Here is a 21,351-nt window from a genome sequence, read left to right as displayed (position 1 = left end):
ACACAGCTCTAAGTGCCCAGCAAACTCCATTTATCTCCTGACTCCCGGAGCACCCTGTCTGGCTTAGCGTCTCAGCCTTCTTTTGCAGAGGGGCCTCTGACGGCCAGTTTACATAAACTAGAAAAGCCCATGAAAGCACATCAGGGTTGGAGAGCCACTGAAATGACCATTTTTTTTAAAACTATCTCTCTCTCTCTCTCTCTCTCTCTCTCTCTCTCTCTTTTTTTAGAGATTTATTTATTTATTATAGATGTGTATGCTGTAGCTGTCTTCAGATGCGCCAGAAGAGGGCATCAGATCCCATTACAGATGGTTGTGAGTCACCATGTGGTTGCTGGAATTTGAACTCAGGTCCTCTGGAAGGGCAGTCAGTGCTCTTAACCGCTGAGCCATCTCTCCAGCCCCTGAAATGACCATTTTGCACCTGCTCTCTCCAGGTCTTTTCTATTGAAATGCCCCTTCCCGGGCTGGAGAGGTGGTCTGGGCTGAAGGACTGGCACTTGTTCTTCTTGCACAGGACCCAGGTTCAGTTTCCCAGAACCACATGGTAGTTCATAGCAATTTCTCACTCCAGTTCCAGGGACTCTGATGGCTTCTCCTGACCTCAGTAGGCACCACAAAGGCACACAGTGCATATACATACATGTAGGCAAAACACTTGTGCCAAACCAAACCAAACCCTGAAAACAATTAAAAATAAAAACAAAAGTGTTGGGGATTTAGCTCAGAGGCTCTGGGTTCGGTCCTCAGCTCCGGAAAAAAAAAAGACAACAAAAACAAAAAACTCTTTTTTTGTTCTCCGTCTATTTTGTAGAAAGAATGAAGTGTTCCCTAATCTTCAAAAAAATTCTATACAATACAATTACATGTGTGCACACATGTGTGCTTGTGTGGTACTCAGAAAAAAAGATGGTCATTAGCTCTCACTCAGGCTTTCAGGTTTGCGCCCCAAGTGCTTTATATGCTGCGTCACCTTGCCAGCTCTTTTACGAATTTAACCTTTATCGTTTTTGTGTGCTTCCTGAACTCTGAGTCAAAAGTAAAGCCAATTAAAACCATCAAAATAAGTTGCTGTAATTCTGTTTGACAGATTGTATGGCAAACCAATCACCTTGGCCAGACATCAAAAAAGGTCTGTTTTTTGTTTTTTGTTTTTTTTTTTTAATTTTTTTTTGAGACAGATTTTGCTATTTAGCTGGAACTCCATCCATATAAGTCAAACTTGTAATCCTCCTGCCCCAGCTGCTCAATGCCAGATTACAGGTATATCCTGTCCAGACTTTGTTATTTAAGTTCTTACAAACACTGCAATGAGACCCTCCCACGAGGCTCTGAATCAAAGGTTAATATGGGGCTGGATGAGGCAAAGGGCTCCCAGAAGCTTGTCTCACATATACACACCCCCATGTGCACACATGCACACATAGACACACACACACACACACACACACACACACACACACACACCACACACATACACACCCCCCACACACAAACCACGCACGTACATAGACATACACATGCACGCACACCACGCACGCACACAGAGTGCTGCCCCTTTATATCGTGGGATGCATTTCCAGCCCAGGCAATTCACAAGATCCTCTCTCTTCCTGTGCTGCTCAGGACTGAGCCCATGGTCTTGTGTGTGTTCCCCCGGTGTTCTAACAGCCCCAACCTCCCCAGTTTTTGTTTTTTAAGCAGAATCTTACTTTGTAGCCTTGGGTGCCCTGGAACTTCCTTTGTGAACCAGGCTGACCTCACATGCATGGAGATCTGTTTGCCTCTGCCTCCTAAGTGCTAAGATTCGAGCCAGGCGCCATCTGATGTCTAGCCCCCCACCCCCTCCTAAAACAGGAGTGATCATGAGATGGACAGGACAAACTCCATGGTATAGATGAGGTATAGTGCCCTGACATCAGCCTCTGTGCCTTTCTCTGTGGAACTGACCTCTCAGGCTCCTGTACCACTGTGGCATTGATGTGTACCTTGACTTGAAGCCTTTATCTCAAGGTTGCATGCTGCATGACTTGTTGGATAGGAAAGTGGTACCACTCAGAGGGACACAGAGATTGGCTGCTGCGGTGGTACAGTTAGTGATATGTAAAACTAGGAAGAGAGATAAACACACTGACAGATCATAAAAAGGGCAGACCAAAGGCTGAATGCTGACAAATGCCTACATTTAAGGGAGTGGAAGCCAAAGAGTCTGAGAACAAAGACTCCAGAAAAACAAGGAGGCAAACCTTCCTACTACATATGTGAGGAAAGAAGACCATCTCAGATAGGGAAAGAGTTTATTCACGTCAGATGTCATAGGTGTCACTGAGGTGGCTCCACGGGTAACCTGGTGACCCCAATGGGTTCCCTGTAAGTTGCCCTCTGAGCTCCGGATGTGTGCCATGCCACTTGAATGCCCACATATATTCATGTACAAGAAGTCAGACAGACAGACAGATAGACAGACAAATAATGAAGTTACAGGAACTGTCAAATATCATCAAAGGTAAAAGCTGTTGCGGGGACTCAAATCATTCCGGAGCCCAGTGATGAGCTCTTGGCAGCTTGATGGGTAGAGACAGGACCTGCTGGTCCTGAGGGGAGCAACAGGTCGAAAGGGAGACTACAAATGAAGCCCTACTGAGGAAACGAAATAGTTTCTCCTGTTTTCTATGGCAGGGTTTCTTTGGAACTCATGCTGTAGACCAGGCTGGTCTTGAACTCTGAGATCCACCTGCCTGAATGCTGGGATTAAAGGTGTGCAACACCACTGCCTGGCTGAAACGAAACTTTTCCAAGACACAAGTTCCATGTCTCCTGGAAGAAGAAAAACAGAGCAGAGGAAGAAGAAAAACAGAGCAGAAAACAAGTACCCTAGCCACGAGAAGGGTTTACTTTGAGAAACGGGGTTGGGGGACACCCGACCTTTCCCTGAGCCCAGAGCCAAAAGCAAGAGTGTTGGTACAGAGCTGTGTGTGATGGGACAGCAGGACATCCAAGCCGAGGACACTCACCTCCAGGGCAACAACAGACAGTGCATGAGAGGCAGCAGCCCACTCCATGGAGCTGCCTGCCCAGAGCCGGCTTCTCCCTTGGAGAAGGGAACTGAAAATAGAAGCAGGCTGTTTTCTCATTTCCTTCCTTTCTTCTATAGAAGCTGACACTTCAAACCACGAAGTCAAGTATGGCCTCACTCACACCTGTCAGTCTGCACAGAGCAGCCACGGGAAGGCAGAGCAATGTGGCTCATTTGTTGTTTAGATCTGTCTTCTGTCTGTCTGTCTGCCTGCCTGTCTGTCTGCCTGCCTGCCTGCCTGTCTGCCTGTATGTCTGTCTGTTTCACATAGCCCAGTCTGGTCTAGAACTTACCAGCGTGGCCAAACATGACTCTGAACTCCAGATTCTCCTGCCTCTACCTTCCAAGTGCTGGAAATCCAAAGGCCCATAGTGCTACCCCCAGCTTGTCTGTCTTTCTTTGACAAGGTCTTACTATGCAGCACTGACTGACATGGAACTGGGTAGACCCCTTGCCAATGCTTCCTGAGTTTTAGGAGTACCTTTTATTTTATTCTGATAGTGTCAGTGTCTCCAATGTGTAGCCTAGGCTGGCCACACACTGTCAGCCTCCTTCTGCCTCCATCTTCTTTATGTGATGGACTTCTGGAATAAGTAGACACTTTTTTTTTTGCTTCTTTTTTCCCTTTTATTGGATTTTTTAAATTTACAATTTAAATGTTATCCCCTTTCCCAGTTTCCCCTCCAGAAACGCACTGAAACAGGGTCTATGTAGCCCAGGTTGTCCTGGAACTCGCTTTGTAGACCAGGCTAACCTCAAACTCTGAGTGCACACCATGCCGAGTCTGTCTCTTTTTTAAATTATTTGTCTATGTGTGCAGAGCTTGTGGATGTAAGCGCAGGTGTCCATGGAGACCGGAGGTAGAAAATGAACTCAGTCCTCTGTAAGAGCTGAACCATTGCTCTAGGCTGGTCTAGAACTCACAAGAGAACGGCCTGTCTCTAACTCCTGGGTGCTGGGATTAAAGGCCTGGGCCATTAGACCCGGCTTTTTCCTTTTTGAAAGGGAATCGGCCATTCTCCTGCGTTTGTCTCCTCAGTGTTGGCATCATAGGTGTGCACCACACACGTGCACACATGCACAAACGCGTAGATGGACTATATTCAGGTGACTTACTTTCAGTTTGCTTTTGTCAAATATTTTCATATGATAATTTTAACTTTTTTTTACTCTGAAGATCTGTCACTTAAAGTCTTTTATTTCCCCTTCCATTCTTTCACCAAAGAATGGGAATTCCCTGTGTAAGAGAACTGAAAGAAAAGGCAGACAGACAAAATGAGGCAGGAGGGCCAACGGACCTGCTGAAGTGTCTACATAAATAAGTTACTGTTAAGCACTCAGTGCTGGGCTTCATGACTGGTCCACTCTACAGCTGCAGGGCGTGCAGACCAGGGCCATTTAGGATGGGCGTAGCTCATCCCTGGGTATGCTTACCACAGATTCCTTTTGATCACCAGATTAAGCCTGCCCGCAAGTCTGGGCAGGGCGTCACCCTAGCTTCTGCACTCCGGCAACCTTGCGTATCTGCAGCTGAGTCACAGATTCCTCGAACTGAAGAAGCCTTAGAAACTGAATACTCAAAGCCTTCATTAGGCAGATAAGAAACTGAGCCCCAAAGGGGATGGATGACTGGTGTGCTGAAGTTAATGGAGCGGGGATCAATTAGACTCCACCCCGCCTGACTGCTCTGTTCCTCTTGCCACCGGCCTTGGAGCGTGGCAGGGACCTGGGAGTGGTGCCACTGATAACTGCTCCCCTTTAAACTGTCAGCTGTGTCCTCCGGTCTTTAGACAGCGATCTAAATCCAGCTCTTGCTCACGTGCACGCGCTCGTGCATTTTTATGCTTGCTTAACTCCCTGTTTAAAAACGTTTAAAAAAAAAATCTTATTTTAGGGTGGGTGAGGAAGTGTGGGTGGCACGTGCCCGTAGTCCCAGATAGCTGGGAAGCTGAATGGTTTGAGTCCAGGAATTTAAGGTCAGCTTGGGCAACATTATAGTGAAAGGCAATCTTAAAACAGACGACTTCATTTCAATGCTACACGTAAGCCTCTCCCTGCACTCTGTTAGTCTAACACTGGGTGCTCTATTCCCTTCTCTATTCTACGTGATACCCTGGGCTTGAGGGTCTTCAGCATTTTGATAATGTGATAAGGGACTAAGGAGAGGAGGACAAGTGATGGGGGTGTTCCGGGTGAAGAGCAGAGGAGCTCGTGAGTCTCATTACTACTGCTTCCTGCATCAGGGACCGTAACCAGGGCACAGTCGGCCCACATACGCTACAGCTCTGGGCTGCAGCACTTATGATGACTTGTCTTGTTCATTTTAGAGACAGAATCTTGGTATGCAGAGCACACTGACTTGGAACTTATAGCCAAGGCTATCCCTTGGCTCTTAGACTCAGACCTCCTGCCTCTCTAGCACTGGGGCTGTGGGATTCCTGGTGTGTACCACCATGCCTGGTGCTGGGGGCTCTCCTGAAGATGAAGTGATGGACTGTGGAAAAGGAAAAGCATTTCTATGAATGTTATAAGAAGTATTGTTTAATGCCAGAGATGGACCATGTGCATCTGTAAACTGCAGGGCTTGGGAGGAGAGGTGGGCAGATCAGAAGTTTCAAGACAGCACTGACAACAGCCCGGGCGACATGAGACCGTTTCATTTTTTAGTTCCTCAATGTATCAAAACAATCTAAACCCTGATTTCCCCAAAGCCCCGCCAAGAGTGTTTCTTTACTTGCTCCATTGAAGCCAAGTGTTCTCAGGAAGGCAGCCTTTCCACTCCAACGCTAATGGCTGATGTAGGACTGTGGCGGCCTAACCGGTATCAACAAAAGCTGAATGCTGGAGTTGCTCAGTGAGGAACCCACCCACTCAGGAGTTGGGATCTCCCAACACCAGCTTCTTATTAGTTCAGGGAAAGTCATCCTGAGTGCGCCCTCAGGAGCACTTCCCAGCTAACCAGATGGCAAAAACAATTTTGCATTTTGTTTGTCCTTGTGCCTGGTGTACAGACCTTAGTATTTCCCTACAGTGGTATATAAGGGGCGACACAGTGCCATTTCTCCATCTCAGTAGAAGAGCGACGACGACATTCAGACAGATTTTGAGGCATCACTGAGAGACCCTATCTGCCACCCTGGCAAAGGTAAATGTCCCACCTGGCGCTTCTAATGGGGACATTAATCACATTTTAATTCTCTGCAAATTACTACAGGATGTGGTAGCCAGATCATCAGGGCTCTGGGATCGGAGTGGTTCAGTCAAGATTCAGATCTACAGCCTGAGAAAACACCTGCATTCTCACCAATGCATTTCTGAACTAGGGAAAATACCAGCCATCTTGCAGGCCATCCTGCAGATTAATAGAAAATGCCTGAGCTGCAGAGGTCCGGTGTGTAAAGACCCTTGCTGCTCTAGCCTATGACCTAAGTTCAGTCCGCAGAACCCACGGGGGTGGCAGGCGACCAGATTCCAAAGTTGTCCTCTGACTTCCACTAATAATAAAGAAAAAAACTTTCAAGGAAGTAATTTTTTTCTCTGCTTTTATTGATTCAGTTACTAAATGAATTTTGCCATGCTCATCACTGAACACTTGGCCGTCACCCAGGCAGATCCACATCGCTGTCTGCACACGAGAGTACCCTTCGTTTTACTCAGCCACAGCCCAAAGTGGAAACAGCGATGCCGACAACTCTGATGTGTCAGGAAAGCCGCGCTTGCTTTAGGTGCAAGGCTGTAGGCGTGCGTGTTTCGTTGCTGTAGCTCTGCTGGTCTAGAATGCACTATGTAGCCAAGGCTGCCTCTGCCTATCATGGAGAGCCTCCTGTCTGTCTCCCAAGTGCTGGGATGAGGTGAGAGCCACTATGGGTGGCTGAAGAGTTACAGTGTAATAAGGTGTTTATCTCTGAGTAGGTACATGCATGTATATATCCAAACTCTGTACTGCCCACCACATGCACGGCATAACTGTTATCGCACTTCCGTCTTCTAAGTGCTCCTTTAGTATAAGTTATCGCTGATCCTTGCTGTACCTGATTTCGCAATTAGGCTTTATTACTACCAGCGTGTATGTAAGGAACAGCACTTAGAAGGCATGGTGGAATTCACTCAGACTTGGACTGCAACTCTATGGATTAATACGAGAAGATGATTGTAGTGCCATATTGGATTTGGGCCTGGCTGCTTTGTAACTGCATGGCCACAGTTAAGAAGTCATGGGATTGTTGGACAGAGGCCTCTCCCATGTATTTACGGCACAGGAAGAAAAGACCAAGTAGTAAACACCCGATATCTCCACTGCATGACCTCTGCTGAGCCCGGCTGATGCATGTGGAACTGACACACCTGGACCACACCTGGGTGGTGGTCAACTTACTTCTGCCTTTTACTTCCTCAGCCTTTATCCTGGAGATTTAGGCTGGTCTTCTGGGATTTCTCCCTAATTAATTCAGGTCTCCTAGTTGGTCTTTTGTTACCAAAGTCACGAGCCAGGTAGTCACGAGCCAGGGTTTCCCACTGTGCTTCCCAGTTATTTTCTACCTGGAGACTTGGGTATATAAGTGGTGAATAAAGCTACAGGAGACTCTCACTATTCCTCTCACTCTTACTCTTCCTTCCGCTCTTCCTCTCTCTCTCTCTCTCTCTCTCTCTCTCTCTCTCTCTCTCTCTCTCTCTCTTCCTCTCCTGGCTTGACACGATAACCTGTGTGTGTGTATGTGTGTTTCTTTCATCCCGTAGGCTTTCGCCCGATTCTCGGTACCAGGTCGGTGCTGGCGCCGACAAATGGAGGTCCCACCGAGATCGTTGAAGAAAGGGGGTACCACCTACGGGACGTCCCTGGAGCCCGGCCGGCATAGGAGGAGAAGGGACGGATTGGACGTAAGATGGGTCAGGAAAGGCCTGGATGATTTGGGCTAGCCTGAGTAAAACTTGTCATAAAAAAGGGACAAGGTAACGGTAAAGTGTTTTTGCATATGCGTTCTGTTAGAGTTATATTTTAGTCTTTGGACCCTGGCTAGAGATAGTTTACACCCTAGACATGAGAGAGAACGGGTTGGGGAAAAACAGTCCTCCCGGACTCTCCGCGGTTGCTTTGGAGAAAGAAAAACCTTTTCAGAGCTCTCCTAGGAACAGAGGGAAAGCAGGAGACGTCCTGCCTCTCTGCTGGCTCCTATTGGAGAAATGCTTATTTCTGGTTCTGGGTTCCATAGGTAGGATATGTGGGTCCCTTCGGTGGGACACCATCTAGTTTTTTCCCTTTATGTCTATTGTCTGTCCTTGGTGCACCAAGCTGTCCATGTCTGTCAGTTTATGTCTGTGGTTTTTGTTTCTCGTTGTTTAAATGTTTTGTGTTTCATGTTTAAAAGAAAAGGTTAAAATTTTAAATGCCGGTTGATTCACCCATTGATGTAGTTTTAACTCCTTTCAAAAAAAGGTACAAATAAATAAAGAGTTTCAATTGGCTTTTGGAGCCTACATTTGTAGCTAGAAGCCTAAATCTGCTGGGCAAGCTCCCCAGGGGGCTGGCTAAATGTTTACACTAGCCAATCTTAAAGGAGCCAGCAGCTCCTCAGCTTCTATGTTAAGGGAGCGGATGGCTGTTTCTCTTAGAAAAATCCCTGACTTATTATTTGACTCAACAGGTGACAAGGTGCTTTTAAAATCATAGCTAGAAAAGTAAAAATGGTGCTTGGTCTAAATATTAAAGATAGGTGTAGCCACTTCAATTTTGTTTCTGATTGGTTTTAAATGTATAAATATGCTCTACATGCCTTGGTTATGGACTATTGGCTTTCAAGTTATTGGATATGGTTAAAAAAGTATAATATTGGTAACAGAAAGTTGGCTTAAAACTGTAATTTGTATGAAGTCATTCTAGACAACATGTGGCATGAGCCAACCTAGGGAAACAGGTCTAAATTGAGATAATATTTTTATGGAATTCTTATCCTAGAAATCAGGCTTCTAAAAGATTTAGGGCAATGTCTCTTTGTTGAGGTATTGGAGACTGCACCATCGTGCGTTCATATGTAGGAATTGGCAGTCAAACTTAGTAGCATGAAGGATAGACTCGGTGTTTTGGAGACTGGATTTTGGAGACTAGTTTGTTAGAGGTTAAGTTTTGCTTTCCATAGTTGTGGTTTGCCCTGAAGTTATCTGTATTTTAATGCTAATTCCACTGCCCCAAGGACAGCTGCCTAGTCACTACTCAGAACTCAGGTGACCTTGTGGTTGTGCTCTGGTGTTACAAGGAGAACGTAAGGATTGTGATTAAGGATTGCCAGTGTTACATTGAGTAACTCAAACTTATTTATAATTGAGAAAAAAATCAAACAGGTAGAGATTGTTACAAGATTTACGAAGGATTGATGAGGTTTTAGAACTTGTGAGAGCATTATAGCCTGTTTGCTTACTTCAACCGCCATTCAAGATAGATTTAGAGGATTGCTAACAGCCTTGTATTATGTAATTTTGTTACTTCTTCATTGTAAGAAGTTAGAACTTAAATCTTTCAATGTATATGGAAATTTTTACTACAAACCTTTGCTCTCAAAATGAGCTTTAATATTTGGGGAGTAGCTGTTACACTACTCCAGAAAAGAATATTTGAAGCTAATTTTAAGCTTCTAAGGATGTGTTAATTGGCTAAGTACCTCACCTTACCAGAGGACTTAGGTCTTTGTTATGCACATTGGAGATAAAGCGTCAGTTGTGTTAATACAAAATTGTAGGCTAGAGTCATGGAAGTATTTTAAAAAGAAACCTGGTGAAACATACCTTAGTCCAAACAGCAATTTAATTGGTTATTACAAAATACTGATATTTGGCCTATTACATATACAAATTTCAGGCAAAATTGATAATTTTACTCTTTACATGCTTTTGTATTTCCTGTAAATTTGTGCATGCAACCCATAGAAAATGCACTTATGTATTTATAGGTGGTTCATCTAATGAAAAGGCTACATGTATGATTGGATCACTTGTTTATTCTCTTGAGTTTCCCCTGCTTCAACACAGACTATTAAATTACTTGCTGTAGCCACTGTTTTTAAATGTTAAAAATCAAGCTTTCAATTCATATACTTATAGCCAATGTGTGGCTTGTGGTTTTACAATTGATTAAAAAGTTTTCCTTTTTTTTTAGATACTACTAGCCCTCAAATTTTACAATTACTTAATGCTTTATTAGAGGCAGGTTTTCTACTTGAAATCAGTGAGTGATTTCAGTGTGAATGTCTGACAACTCACTGTCCTTTCAGTGCTCTGGCTCAGAGAACTAAACAATACCATAGACCCAGCTCTTTGAAAATGGTAATGGAGTTGATAACACACCCTCACGAAAAGAGGAAGCTCCATTTGCTTACTTTCAACGCCCAGCCTCACCCTGCCAACTCAGGGATTTCTAAATAAGGCTAAATCTGGACCTTGTTTACAGGATTTGACATTTCTAATTAATGCTTATGTTTAGGTAAATAAAGCTGGTGAGGGGCTGGAGAGATGGCTTAGTGGTTAAGAGCACTAAGTACTGTTCCTTTATAGGCCATTTAAAAACTCAAACTGTATTGCCTGGACCCCTTAGCAAGGGAGGACAATAATACCAGGCAGATTATAGGCCTTACATAGAAACAATTAGTCAAAAAGTCTCATTCTTTATATCATCAAAACAATAATGCTGGAAACAATAATTTGGTATACAAGTCAATTTATAAATACAAGTGCTCAGTGTCCTCAATTTAATCCTCGAGGACTTATCTTAATAAATGATATTTTAACAATTTTAATAAATAAAAGGGGGAACTATCCCTGAATGCTAATAATGCTCCTTTTATTTCAATTTTAAAATTTGGATGCCAAGGTTTATGGCACCGTACAACTAGGCATACTTCTGCCTAGGTGAAATAGAAAGACCCACATATTGGCATGATCCTGTCCAGGTATTTTATATGGGGAAGAGGGAATGTTTGTGTTTTTTCTACAGAATGCTACAGGAGTGTGCCAGCTGCCTGAGAGTCTGGTGAGCCATGCTGATCCTGGGAGCATGAAGATTCAGCTCTCGTGGTTCTGGTTCCTGGAGTCATTCCTGTGCCCTTAGAGGAAGACGGAGGATTCCCCCTCATCTTTTGTCATCACAGAAATTCTGGCATTGCTGCAGTCAGTGTGTCCTGTCCCACCGAGGCTTGCCCTCCGACCCTCTGTGCACTGCTACTTGCTGGAAGCTGCTGTGGACTGGGGAACTCTGCCCTGGTTCTGCAGATCTCAGACATGGTTCCATTGCCTGCTGGTTGGTCCAGAGAAGAATGACCAATCCTGAACTGTCCTGGGAAAGACCTAGGCATTTTCGCTGCTATTGTGGCAGCCATTACTGCTGCAGCCATTGTGTCTGCAGTGTCTGGAGTTACCCTCCCCCAATCTATTGTTAGGCAAGCACAGTGGGTGAACTTTCTGGAGTAGTTGCTAACAATTGGGAATTCTAAATTTTTATTATAGGAGCGGCTTGACTACGGCCCTTGGTGGTAGCAGCTGAGGAGAACCAGATGAGGTGCCCACTACTTATCGGGAGAGGCTCAACTTCCACAATCTCTTAAATTAATGCCATCTGGCTCCTACTCTTTCGCCCCTGGGCTCAAGTAAGAGGAATGACAAGATGATCCAATGTAGCTATCCTCAGGGACGGGCAACTTCCTCTGACCCCTGACCAATCTAAGGCAGGAACCTTGGGGGCGACAAGGTGATCCTATGACAGATAAGGCTGGGGTTTGAGAGGTCGATCCTAAGACAGAGGTGGCTACACCCCGTTTAAACGTACGGGCCGGTCAAATGCTCCTCTGCCCAGTTTCTCCCCCAATAAACACACGTATAGCCCAGAACGGTGTGTTACAGCATAAGTTCATTTCTAGCCATTGGGGTGCAGTCCTAACTGCAAGAGTGGCTCGCCATGGCCGAGCTGGGCACTCTGTGAGGCATGTCTGATCTCTCTCAGACCACTACTTCCACCTAATGGTTTTTTATAAAAGAATAACGGGGGAGATGTAGTGCCATATTGGATTTGGGCCTGGCTGCTTTGTAACTGCATGGCCACAGTTAAGAAGTCATGGGATTGTTGGACAGAGGCCTCTCCCATGTATTTACGGCACAGGAAGAAAAGACCAAGTAGTAAACACCCGATATCTCCACTGCATGACCTCTGCTGAGCCCGGCTGATGCATGTGGAACTGACACACCTGGACCACACCTGGGTGGTGGTCAACTTACTTCTGCCTTTTACTTCCTCAGCCTTTATCCTGGAGATTTAGGCTGGTCTTCTGGGATTTCTCCCTAATTAATTCAGGTCTCCTAGTTGGTCTTTTGTTACCAAAGTCACGAGCCAGGTAGTCACGAGCCAGGGTTTCCCACTGTGCTTCCCAGTTATTTTCTACCTGGAGACTTGGGTATATAAGTGGTGAATAAAGCTACAGGAGACTCTCACTATTCCTCTCACTCTTACTCTTCCTTCCGCTCTTCCTCTCTCTCTCTCTCTCTCTCTCTCTCTCTCTCTCTCTCTCTCTCTCTCTCTCTCTCTCTCCTCTCCTGGCTTGACACGATAACCTGTGTGTGTGTATGTGTGTTTCTTTCATCCCGTAGGCTTTCGCCCGATTCTCGGTACCAGGTCAGTGCTGGCGCCGACAGATGATACTTTCTTTAAACAAGTCGAAGACATCTACTCTTAAATACTTAGATGTTTCTTATTTCATATCGACCCCCAACTTCTTAAGAACTAGGTCGTCTCTGAGCTGCTTGAAGCTCCCAATGGCTCACTGCTCACCGTGCAGAATGGTGGGGTTTCAGGCATTCACAACCACACTTGCATTGTGCTTTGTGGGTTTTAGAAAACTATTCGTGGGGTTGGGGATTTAGCTCAGTGGTAGAGCGCTTGCCTAGGAAGCGCAAGGCCCTGGGTTCGGTCCCCAGCTCCGGAAAAAAAAAAAAAAAGAACAAAAAAAAAAAAAAAAGAAAAGAAAACTATTCGTTTGTTTAATGCCGGGCTTTTGTCTGTCTGTCTTTTTTTTTTTGTTGTTTTTTTTTTTTTTTTTCCGGAGCTGGGGACCGAACCCAGGGCCTTGCGCTTCCTAGGCAAGCGCTCTACCACTGAGCTAAATCCCCAACCCCTCTGTCTGTCTGTCTTTTAAGACAGGTTTGTCTGTGTTGCTTTAGCTGTCCTGGAACTTGCTCTGCAGATCAGGCCTGACTCCAAACTCAGAGATCTTCCTGCCCCTGGCTCTTTTTTAAAAAGCCATTTTCTTTTTAAAATTTTAATTATTCTTTGTGTGTGTGTGTGCGCGTGTGTGTGTGGAAGGAGGAAGAAAAGGAAGAGGAGGAGGAAGAAGAGGAGGAGGGAGAGGAGGAGGGAGAGGAGGAGGAAGAGGAGGAGGGAGAGGAGGAGGAAGAGGAGGAAGAGGGAGAGGAGGAGGAGGGAGAGGAGGAGGAAGAGGAGGAGGAGGGAGAGGAGGAGGAAGAGGAGGAAGAGGGAGAGGAGGAGGAGGGAGAGGAGGAAGAGGAGGAAGAGGATGGAGAGGAGGAAGAGGAGGAGGAGGAAGAGGAGGAGGAAGAGGATGGAGAGGAGGAGGAAGAGGAGGAAGAGAATGGAGAGGAGGAAGAGGAGGAGGAGGAAGAGGAGAAAGAGGATGGAGAGGAGGAAGAGAATGGAGAGGAGGAAGAGGAGGAGGAGGAAGAGGAGAAAGAGGATGGAGAGGAGGAAGAGGAGGAGGAGGAAGAGGAGGAGGAAGAGGATGGAGAGGAGGAAGAGGAGGAGGAGGAGGAGGAAGAAGAGGAGGAAGAAGAGGAAGAGGAGGAGGAGGTGGTCAGAGGTGTGTCAGATTCCCTGGAGCTGAAGTTACAGGCAGGTATGAACTGCCTGATGTGGGTGCTGGGAACCAAACCCAGGCCTCTGAGAAAACAGGGCGTGCTTTTAGCCACTGAGCCGCCTCTCCAGCCTCTGCTGCTCGAGTGCTGGGATTAAGGTGTACATCATCATGCCAGGTACCACTTTTCCTTAAAAAGCAAAAGGCCCCAAGACTGTCATGTATAGCCTTCAGGTATTAAAAACAAAATCACCCACTACACAACAAATCTGCAGTGTCAGGCGGGGAAGGATGCTGGCTGCTTGTGCCAGCATCAGGCCCCGGGAGAGGCCAGGCTGAGAGGAATGCCTGGGCTGTGACTCCCAGGAAAGCCAGCTGGGATGTGGGTGGCACCTCCCAAAGAAATCTGAAGGGATGATTCGTCTGGACTCTGGGATAAACAGTCACTTCTAGCTCACTGGGTTTAGCACACGAAAGTTCGGTATAATTGGGCACTTTGGTTCCTCCTTGGTCAATAACATGTTTCTATGTAGAGTTCAAATCTCAGGGTGTAGCCAAATATCTGAGGCCAGAATGCAGCCAGAATTTCAGCATTCGGGGAGAAGGCGCTGGGATGCAGGAGTCTGGGGACTACATTTCCTAGTAATTCTAATGCTATGCATTCCAGCAGCAAGGGACTGTACATGGCCAGGAGTGGAAATACTGGTAGAGATCGTGAAGCCTGAGCTTGCTCCTGGGAGAAGGGGACATCCACTGGACGGAAGCAAGCCTACATCCACTTGCCCATCTTTCTCCCACATCTCACCCGCCCTGCCTTTTCTTTCTCTTAGAATTGCTTTATTCCACGTCCAAAGGACTTACTTTTATTATTGGTAATTGTGTGTGCATGTGTGTGCTTGTGTGAGGGAATGTTTCTCCCAGTGCAGGTGCCATAGGAGGCACCAGCCAGCTGCCCAGCGTGGGCTGGGAATTGAACCTGTGTTCTCTGGAAGAGCAGAAGCACCCTTGGCGGCTGAACCACCTCTGGCCCCTATGCCCGAGACCTGCTTATCAGAATGTACATGTTATGGCTTGCTCTTACAGAGCAAGTCTAAGGCCTTGTTCCCTTTATGATGGCTCTCATTCCCAGGGGGGAGAAAGCCCATTCCTGTCTTATCTGCTCTGCTCTGTGCGAGGACTGCTCAAGGCCTGCTTGGTCTCGCTGCCCTGAGATTTACCTAGTTTCTTTCCAACCTTCCCTTATACTGCTTCCTCGCCATTACTGGGGCCAAACCTAACTGCTGTAAACATAAACAAGGTAGCTGACACCTCTTTGTCTTAGCAAATAAGAAATAATTGGTGTGCTGCCCGGCTGGGATGCTAACAGGAGAAAAAGTATCCAAAATGGTCCTTATCATTCGGAGTATGTGTGCTTGTTGGATTCTTGCTCTCATCCGTATGTCTTTAAGAGAAAAGACAAAGAGAGCCAGTAGTGATGCTGGTGGTGCATGCGTTGCATCCCAGCACTCAGAAGGCAGAGGCAGAGGCAGAGGCAGAGGCAGAGGCAGGCAGATTTCATGAGTTCAAGACCAGCCTTGCCTACAGTGAGCTCCAGACCAGTCTGGGTTACAGTGAGATCCCGTTTAAAAGAAAAAAAAAAAAAAGCTACAACAGAAAAATATAGACAAACTATGGACTCTAATAAAACCATCAACTAACACTGTGGGCCGGAGACCGCTCAGCAGTTAGGAGTGCTTGCTGACCTTGTGGAAGATCCAAGTTTGCTTCCCAGAACCCACACCAGGCGGCTCACAACCACCTCTGACTGCAGCTCCGAAGGATCCGATATTGTCTTCTGGCCTCCATGGCTCTGTGTGCTCACACGAACGTGCACGTAAGAGCTGGAGAGATGGCTCAGTGGTCAGGAACACTGGCTGCTCTTCCAGAGGATCCTGGTTCAGTTCCACAGGGCAGCTCACAGCTGTGTGTAACTCCAGTTCCAGGGGTTCAGAAACCCTCACACAGACATACACGCAGGCAAAACACCAAAGCACATGAAATAAAATAAATTATTTCAAACACGCATATAAATAAAAAGTTCAAAAAAAAAAAAACCCAAAAAACAGCAAACCTTGGGCAGGTGAGATGGCACAGCAGCCAAGCTCGACGACCCGAGTTCAAGCCTCAGGACCCAAGCAGTGGAAGGCAAGAACTGACTCTACAAAGCCATCCTCTGACCCCCCACGGGTGCCATGGCATACGTGTGTGCATATAAATAAGCACAAGTAAACTGACATGATGATTTTATTATTTTATAATAATATTAGTTATATAATTTATTATTAGTTAATCTTAAAAAATATCTGGGACTGGTGAGTTGGTGCTGGCTGGACAAGCCCAGAGAACCCACAGCGTGGGAGGAGAGAACTGACTCTCACAACCCATCCTGACTGCCATACGCACACAGATATTACATAAATAAGTGTAAAAATTATAGGAAAAACTCTTACGCTGTGTGTGATACTCTCACTTATGAAGAAACAGTGGGTATGGCAGAGGTACATGTCTGTAGTCCCAGCTCTTGGGAGGCCGAAGCAAGAGGATTTTCATGGGTTCTGGGCCAACTTGAACTATAGCAAGGCCCTGCCTCAAACAACAAACATGAAACTGGCCTAATTAAAAATCAGCACATAACGGCAGTAAGCATCTTCCCAAGTCAGTATTTTCCTCAAATATTTTTGTTTAATGAGATCTTACTAAAGACTTTAAATACAGGCTTAAGCAAAGGGTTAGGAGAACAACATTCAGAAGAAAATCAGGCTTGAGACGAGTGTGGGGCCAGGCTCAGGGAGCCTCTACCCGCTGCCACCTTTATAACAAGATTCTAACATGGCACAGTGTTCTTTACCTATAGCATTTATGGAGTGCATAGAGGTTAGACTTCTTTATCCTATAAGTGCAGATACTGTTTCATTCTTTTTCTCTTTTTAACAGATTTTATATTTATTTTTACACTCCAGATTTTATTCCCCTCCGAGTCCACCCTCCCAACTGTTCCACATCCCACCCCTCCACCCCCCACTGTTTCATTCTTACTCCATGAATACATTTTATTAACTCGTTTTCATTTTCTCTCATCTCACATAGTAAGGTGAATACAATTGTCAAGAGTCCTCCCTTCTTTTACTATATTTTATTTTATGTGTGTGGGGTTTTGCCTGTCATATGTCTATGTGCCACGTGTGTACCTGGGGCTTGCAGAGGCCAGAAGAGTGCAGGATCTCCTGGGACTGGAGTCACAGTCTGGGGCGAGCCACCATGTGGTGCTGGGATTGAACCTTTCCTCTGGAAAAGGAGCCAGTACCCTTTTTTGTTTATTTGTTTTGAGACAGATTCTCTTTGTGTATTAGCCCTGGTTGTCCTTGACTCCCTCTGTAGAAAAGCCTGGCCTTGAACTCACAGATCCACCCAGTTCTGCCTCCTGACCGGATTAAAGGTGTGTGTGCTAACACACCCCGTTATTCACCCTTAAACCTTGAGACAGTCACAAGTCCCCTAGGTTGACTTTGATCTTGGTGTCTGAGGATGACCATGAACTCCTGCCTCTACTCCCAAATGCTGGATTGTATCTGGTGCTGGAATGCAGAGGCACGTGACATCGCGCTTGCCTTTTTTTTTTTTTTTTTTTGGACAGCATTTCACCACGTGCCCAAAGGCTGGGCTAGAACTTGAGGTAATTCTCTGGTCTCAGTTTCTTTCTTTCTTTTTTTTTTTTTCTTTATTCTTTTTTTCGGAGCTGGGGACTGAACCCAGGGCCACTGAGCTAAATCCCCAACCCTGGTCTCAGTTTCTTGAGTTCTGGGGTTTCGGGTGTGTGCTACCAGTCTGGCAACTACCTTCTCTCCTCCTTTTTGGACACATGATCTTGCTCAGATTGGGGTAATCCTGCTGCCTCAGCCTCTCAAGTGCTGGGACTGTAGGTGTGACCTCTGCACCTGCACCCTTTGTTCTCATTTGGGTTTTTCTTCTTTTAACCTTTATTTTTCTCTTATATATTGCAGCCCCTCCCACCACCCCAGATTCACTCCTCCCGTTTCTCTTAAAAAAAAAAAAAAAAAGGAGCCCTCCTAGGACCTATCCTGCAAACACTGCCTAACAAGATACAGCAAGACTGGACACAAGCCCTCGTATCATGGCTGGATGCGGAAACCTAGAAGGAGGAAAAGGGTCGCAAGAGCAGGCAAAGAGTCAAAGTCACACCCACTCCCACTGTTGGGACTCCCACAAGAACACCAAGCTACCCAACCATAATGCACATTCAGACAGCCTAGCGCAGACCTATGAGGGGTCTGTGATCCTCCACGAGCCCTGCTTAGTTGGCTCTGTAGGCTGTGTTCTCATGGTGCCCGGACACTTGGATATGTGTGTGCATTTGCATGAGTACATACACATGTGCACTGTGCACCTGTATAGAGCTGACGGTCTGCTGCTACCTTTTGTTAGGATGAGCCTTTCCCCAGATGGCCTCTCCCGTACTGGACAATGAGCTTCTGCCAAGACCAGATTTTTAATTGTATAGCTTAGTGAAGCTGCAGTCGACACAATCGATGTTCAGTAAGTTATAGCTTAGGATGTGTTGTACACACACACACACACACACTCAAACACACACACACACACACACACACACACACACACACACACACACCAACACCTGTATACTAGACATGAAATACATGACATAAATATTTTCTCCTACTTTGTGTATTATGTTTCCATTTTCACGACACTACCCTTTGATGTACTGGAGTTATTAACTAGGTTTGTAGACTGGTTGCTAAGAACTCCGGTCAGAAATTGCTCCTTTACTTTTTTTGGGAAGAAAATTTGAAAATGTAGGAAAAATCTTTTAGAAATCAATAACATAACATTTCGGTATAAACAAGAAGACTGGGTTCATAGCTCAGTGACACAGGACACTCGTACTCTTGTTTGCTATATGCAAGACTCTGCACTTGGTCCCCTATACCAGAAAGGTCCCAAGCTCAAAACAAAACAGCCAAACCTCAGACTCAGAGCTCTGGAGCTTCTTAGGAGACGACTTGGGAACCACTGCTGACCTTAGGGTTTTCATGTTCTCAATGGAAAGACCAGTACTGGCCTATAGCACGTCTGCTGTCTAACAGCACAGACGAATAAAGGACATATATGTGACTTGGGCTGTGTATATTTTAAAAATAAATGCACATGGCTGGGAGGATGGTGCCTGTCTTCCCAGCATTCAGGTAGAACGGAGAGAGTGCTAGTGAGGACGAACACTCCTAAACCTCACAGGGAGGTCAAGGTCTGTTTGTCTACATAACAAGACTGTCTCACTTCAACAAAAACCATGTGGACTGGGGCATGGCTCAGAAGGTAGAGAGCTTGCCCACCACAAGACCCACAACCCTGGGTTCTGTTCTTCAGGGTCACAAAACCGAAGCCAAATACCATTTGCTACCCAGCAGTTCCTGTGCTTGCTTTAGTTTCCTAGATTTTCAGATGGGCAATGTCTTGGTTCACGTCTTACTGTTGTGAAGAGACACCATGACCATGGCAACTCTCAAAGGAAGACACTGAATTGGGGTTGGCTTACAGTTTAGAGGTTTGTGCATTGTGGGAAGTCCATGGTGGGAAGCATGGTGGTAGGCAGGCAGACACGGTGCTGGAGAAGGAACAGAGAGTTCTACATTTGGTTCTGCAGGCACCAGGAAGAGGCTGAGACACACTTTCTTCCAACAAGGTCATACCTAATAGTGCCACTCCCTATGGGCCTACAGGGGCCATTTTATTCAAGCCACCACAGACAATCAATGAAGAATTTCAAAAATGGAGTCAATCAGGTCTGGGGATGCTTACCTATAATCCCAGCCTCTTTGAAGGCTGATGCAGGAAGATCACTGCATGTTTGAGGCTAGACTGGGCAAGACAGTACGTTCCAGGTCAGCCTGGGTAATTTAGCAAGATCCTGGATCCTGCCTTAAACGGGGATGAGCATTTCTAGGGGACCGCACAGGGCTGTAGTTTTGCTAAGGTCCTGTGTCTATTCTCTAACCTGAATTGTCGGCTTTTGACTGAGGTGTATGCCAGGAGCCTAAGGGGCACCATTCCAGTTGGCTTCTGCCTGCCTTCTTGGAAGCAGTAGTTTCCTATTTATGGACAGTAACCTAGTGCGGTGTCCAGCCGGTCTGAGTTTAGAATTGCTGTCACAGCAAAGGGAGAGCCTCGGGAGAAAAGCCTTCCCACAGGCTACAGGTTTGCCACTTCTCGAAGCAGCACACAGAGATCCGACAGAATACCAAGATTCGCATGTGGATATAACCTTTTTTTTTATAGTGAATTCTTTATTACTCCCAAAATTACTACCTCACTTTACATAAATTTTATGGAGCAGACAGGAACACAAATGGGTTTGTTTGTTTTGGGACAGGGTCTCACTGTGTAGCCCTGGCTGGCCTGGAACTCAACATACAGAGCAGGCTAGCTTCAAATTCACATTGATCCTGCCTGCTGCTGACTCCCACGGTATTTGTCACACCTCTACCCCTCCCATTCACGGTTTTCTTATGAAAATGCTATGACAGCGTGATTACTTAGTAATAAACACATCTTTAATTGATAAAAGCTTTTTAAAATTTTTTTTCTTTCTGAGATAGGATCTCAGTATGTAACTCTGGTTGTCCTGGAACTCGGCATGTAGACCAGGCTACCCTCTCCCTCCCAAGTGCTGAGATTAAAGGCATAAACCATCACACCTGGCATGTGCTTTCTGTTCTATTCTTTTTTTTTTTTTGAGACAGAGTTGTGTGTTTGTTTGTGTGTGTGTGTGTGTGTGTGTGTGTGTGTGTGTGTGTGTGTGTGTGTGTGTGTAGTCCTGGCTGATCTGGAATTCACTCTGTAGACCAGGCTGGCCTTGAACTCATGAGACCCACCTGCCTCTGCCTCCCAAGTGTGGGGATTAAAGGCATGTGCTACCACTGCCCTTTGACTTTTTATTCTTAAGTTTATATGCAGTTAGATTGAGACATTTAAATAGTCCACTTAAAACTTTTTGAGCCAAAATTTTTCAAGCCAGTTATAGTGGCACACCAGCACACACCTTCAAGTGAAAGACTCCAGGGGCAGAGTCAGGTAGCTCTCCCAGTTTGTGACCAGCCTGGTCTACAGAGTTTTAGGAGAGACGGAGCTACAGAAAGAGACCCTATCTTGAAAAATCAAACCAAAAGAAAACAAACTGGCCTTTTCCTGTCAAAGCTGAAGATATGGCTTAGTGCCTGAGACCCGCTGCTTCTTGAGACCCGCCGCTTCTTGTACAGGACTCACACAGTTCAGTTCAGAGTGTCCACACATTGTTCTCAGCCACGAGCAACTCCAGCTCTAAGACCCCATGACCCCCGTGGGTACTTGGCAGCCTCT

General features: G+C 45.9%; 2 protein-coding genes across 2 annotated transcripts in view; one reads left to right on the top strand and one right to left on the bottom strand.

The window, feature by feature from the left end:
- Positions 1 to 21,351, bottom strand: part of Lpcat3 (lysophosphatidylcholine acyltransferase 3) — a 46,893-nt gene that overhangs the window by 16,626 nt on the left and 8,916 nt on the right. The gene's annotated exons all lie outside the window — the stretch shown is intronic.
- Positions 13,383 to 16,183, top strand: LOC148006342 (uncharacterized; the record flags this gene model as incomplete). The annotated part of the gene is made up of 1 exon (XM_087659847.1): positions 13,383 to 16,183. A coding segment is annotated over one exon (693 nt), but the record flags the coding sequence as incomplete, so codon positions are not given.

Source organism: Rattus norvegicus, chromosome 4 (assembly GCF_021556685.1).
Source record: "Rattus norvegicus strain SHRSP/BbbUtx chromosome 4, alternate assembly SHRSP_T2T, whole genome shotgun sequence".
NCBI classification, from domain to species: Eukaryota; Metazoa; Chordata; class Mammalia; order Rodentia; family Muridae; genus Rattus; species Rattus norvegicus.
Note: the sequence above shows the minus strand (reverse complement) of the source record. Positions and strands in the feature narration are given on the sequence as shown.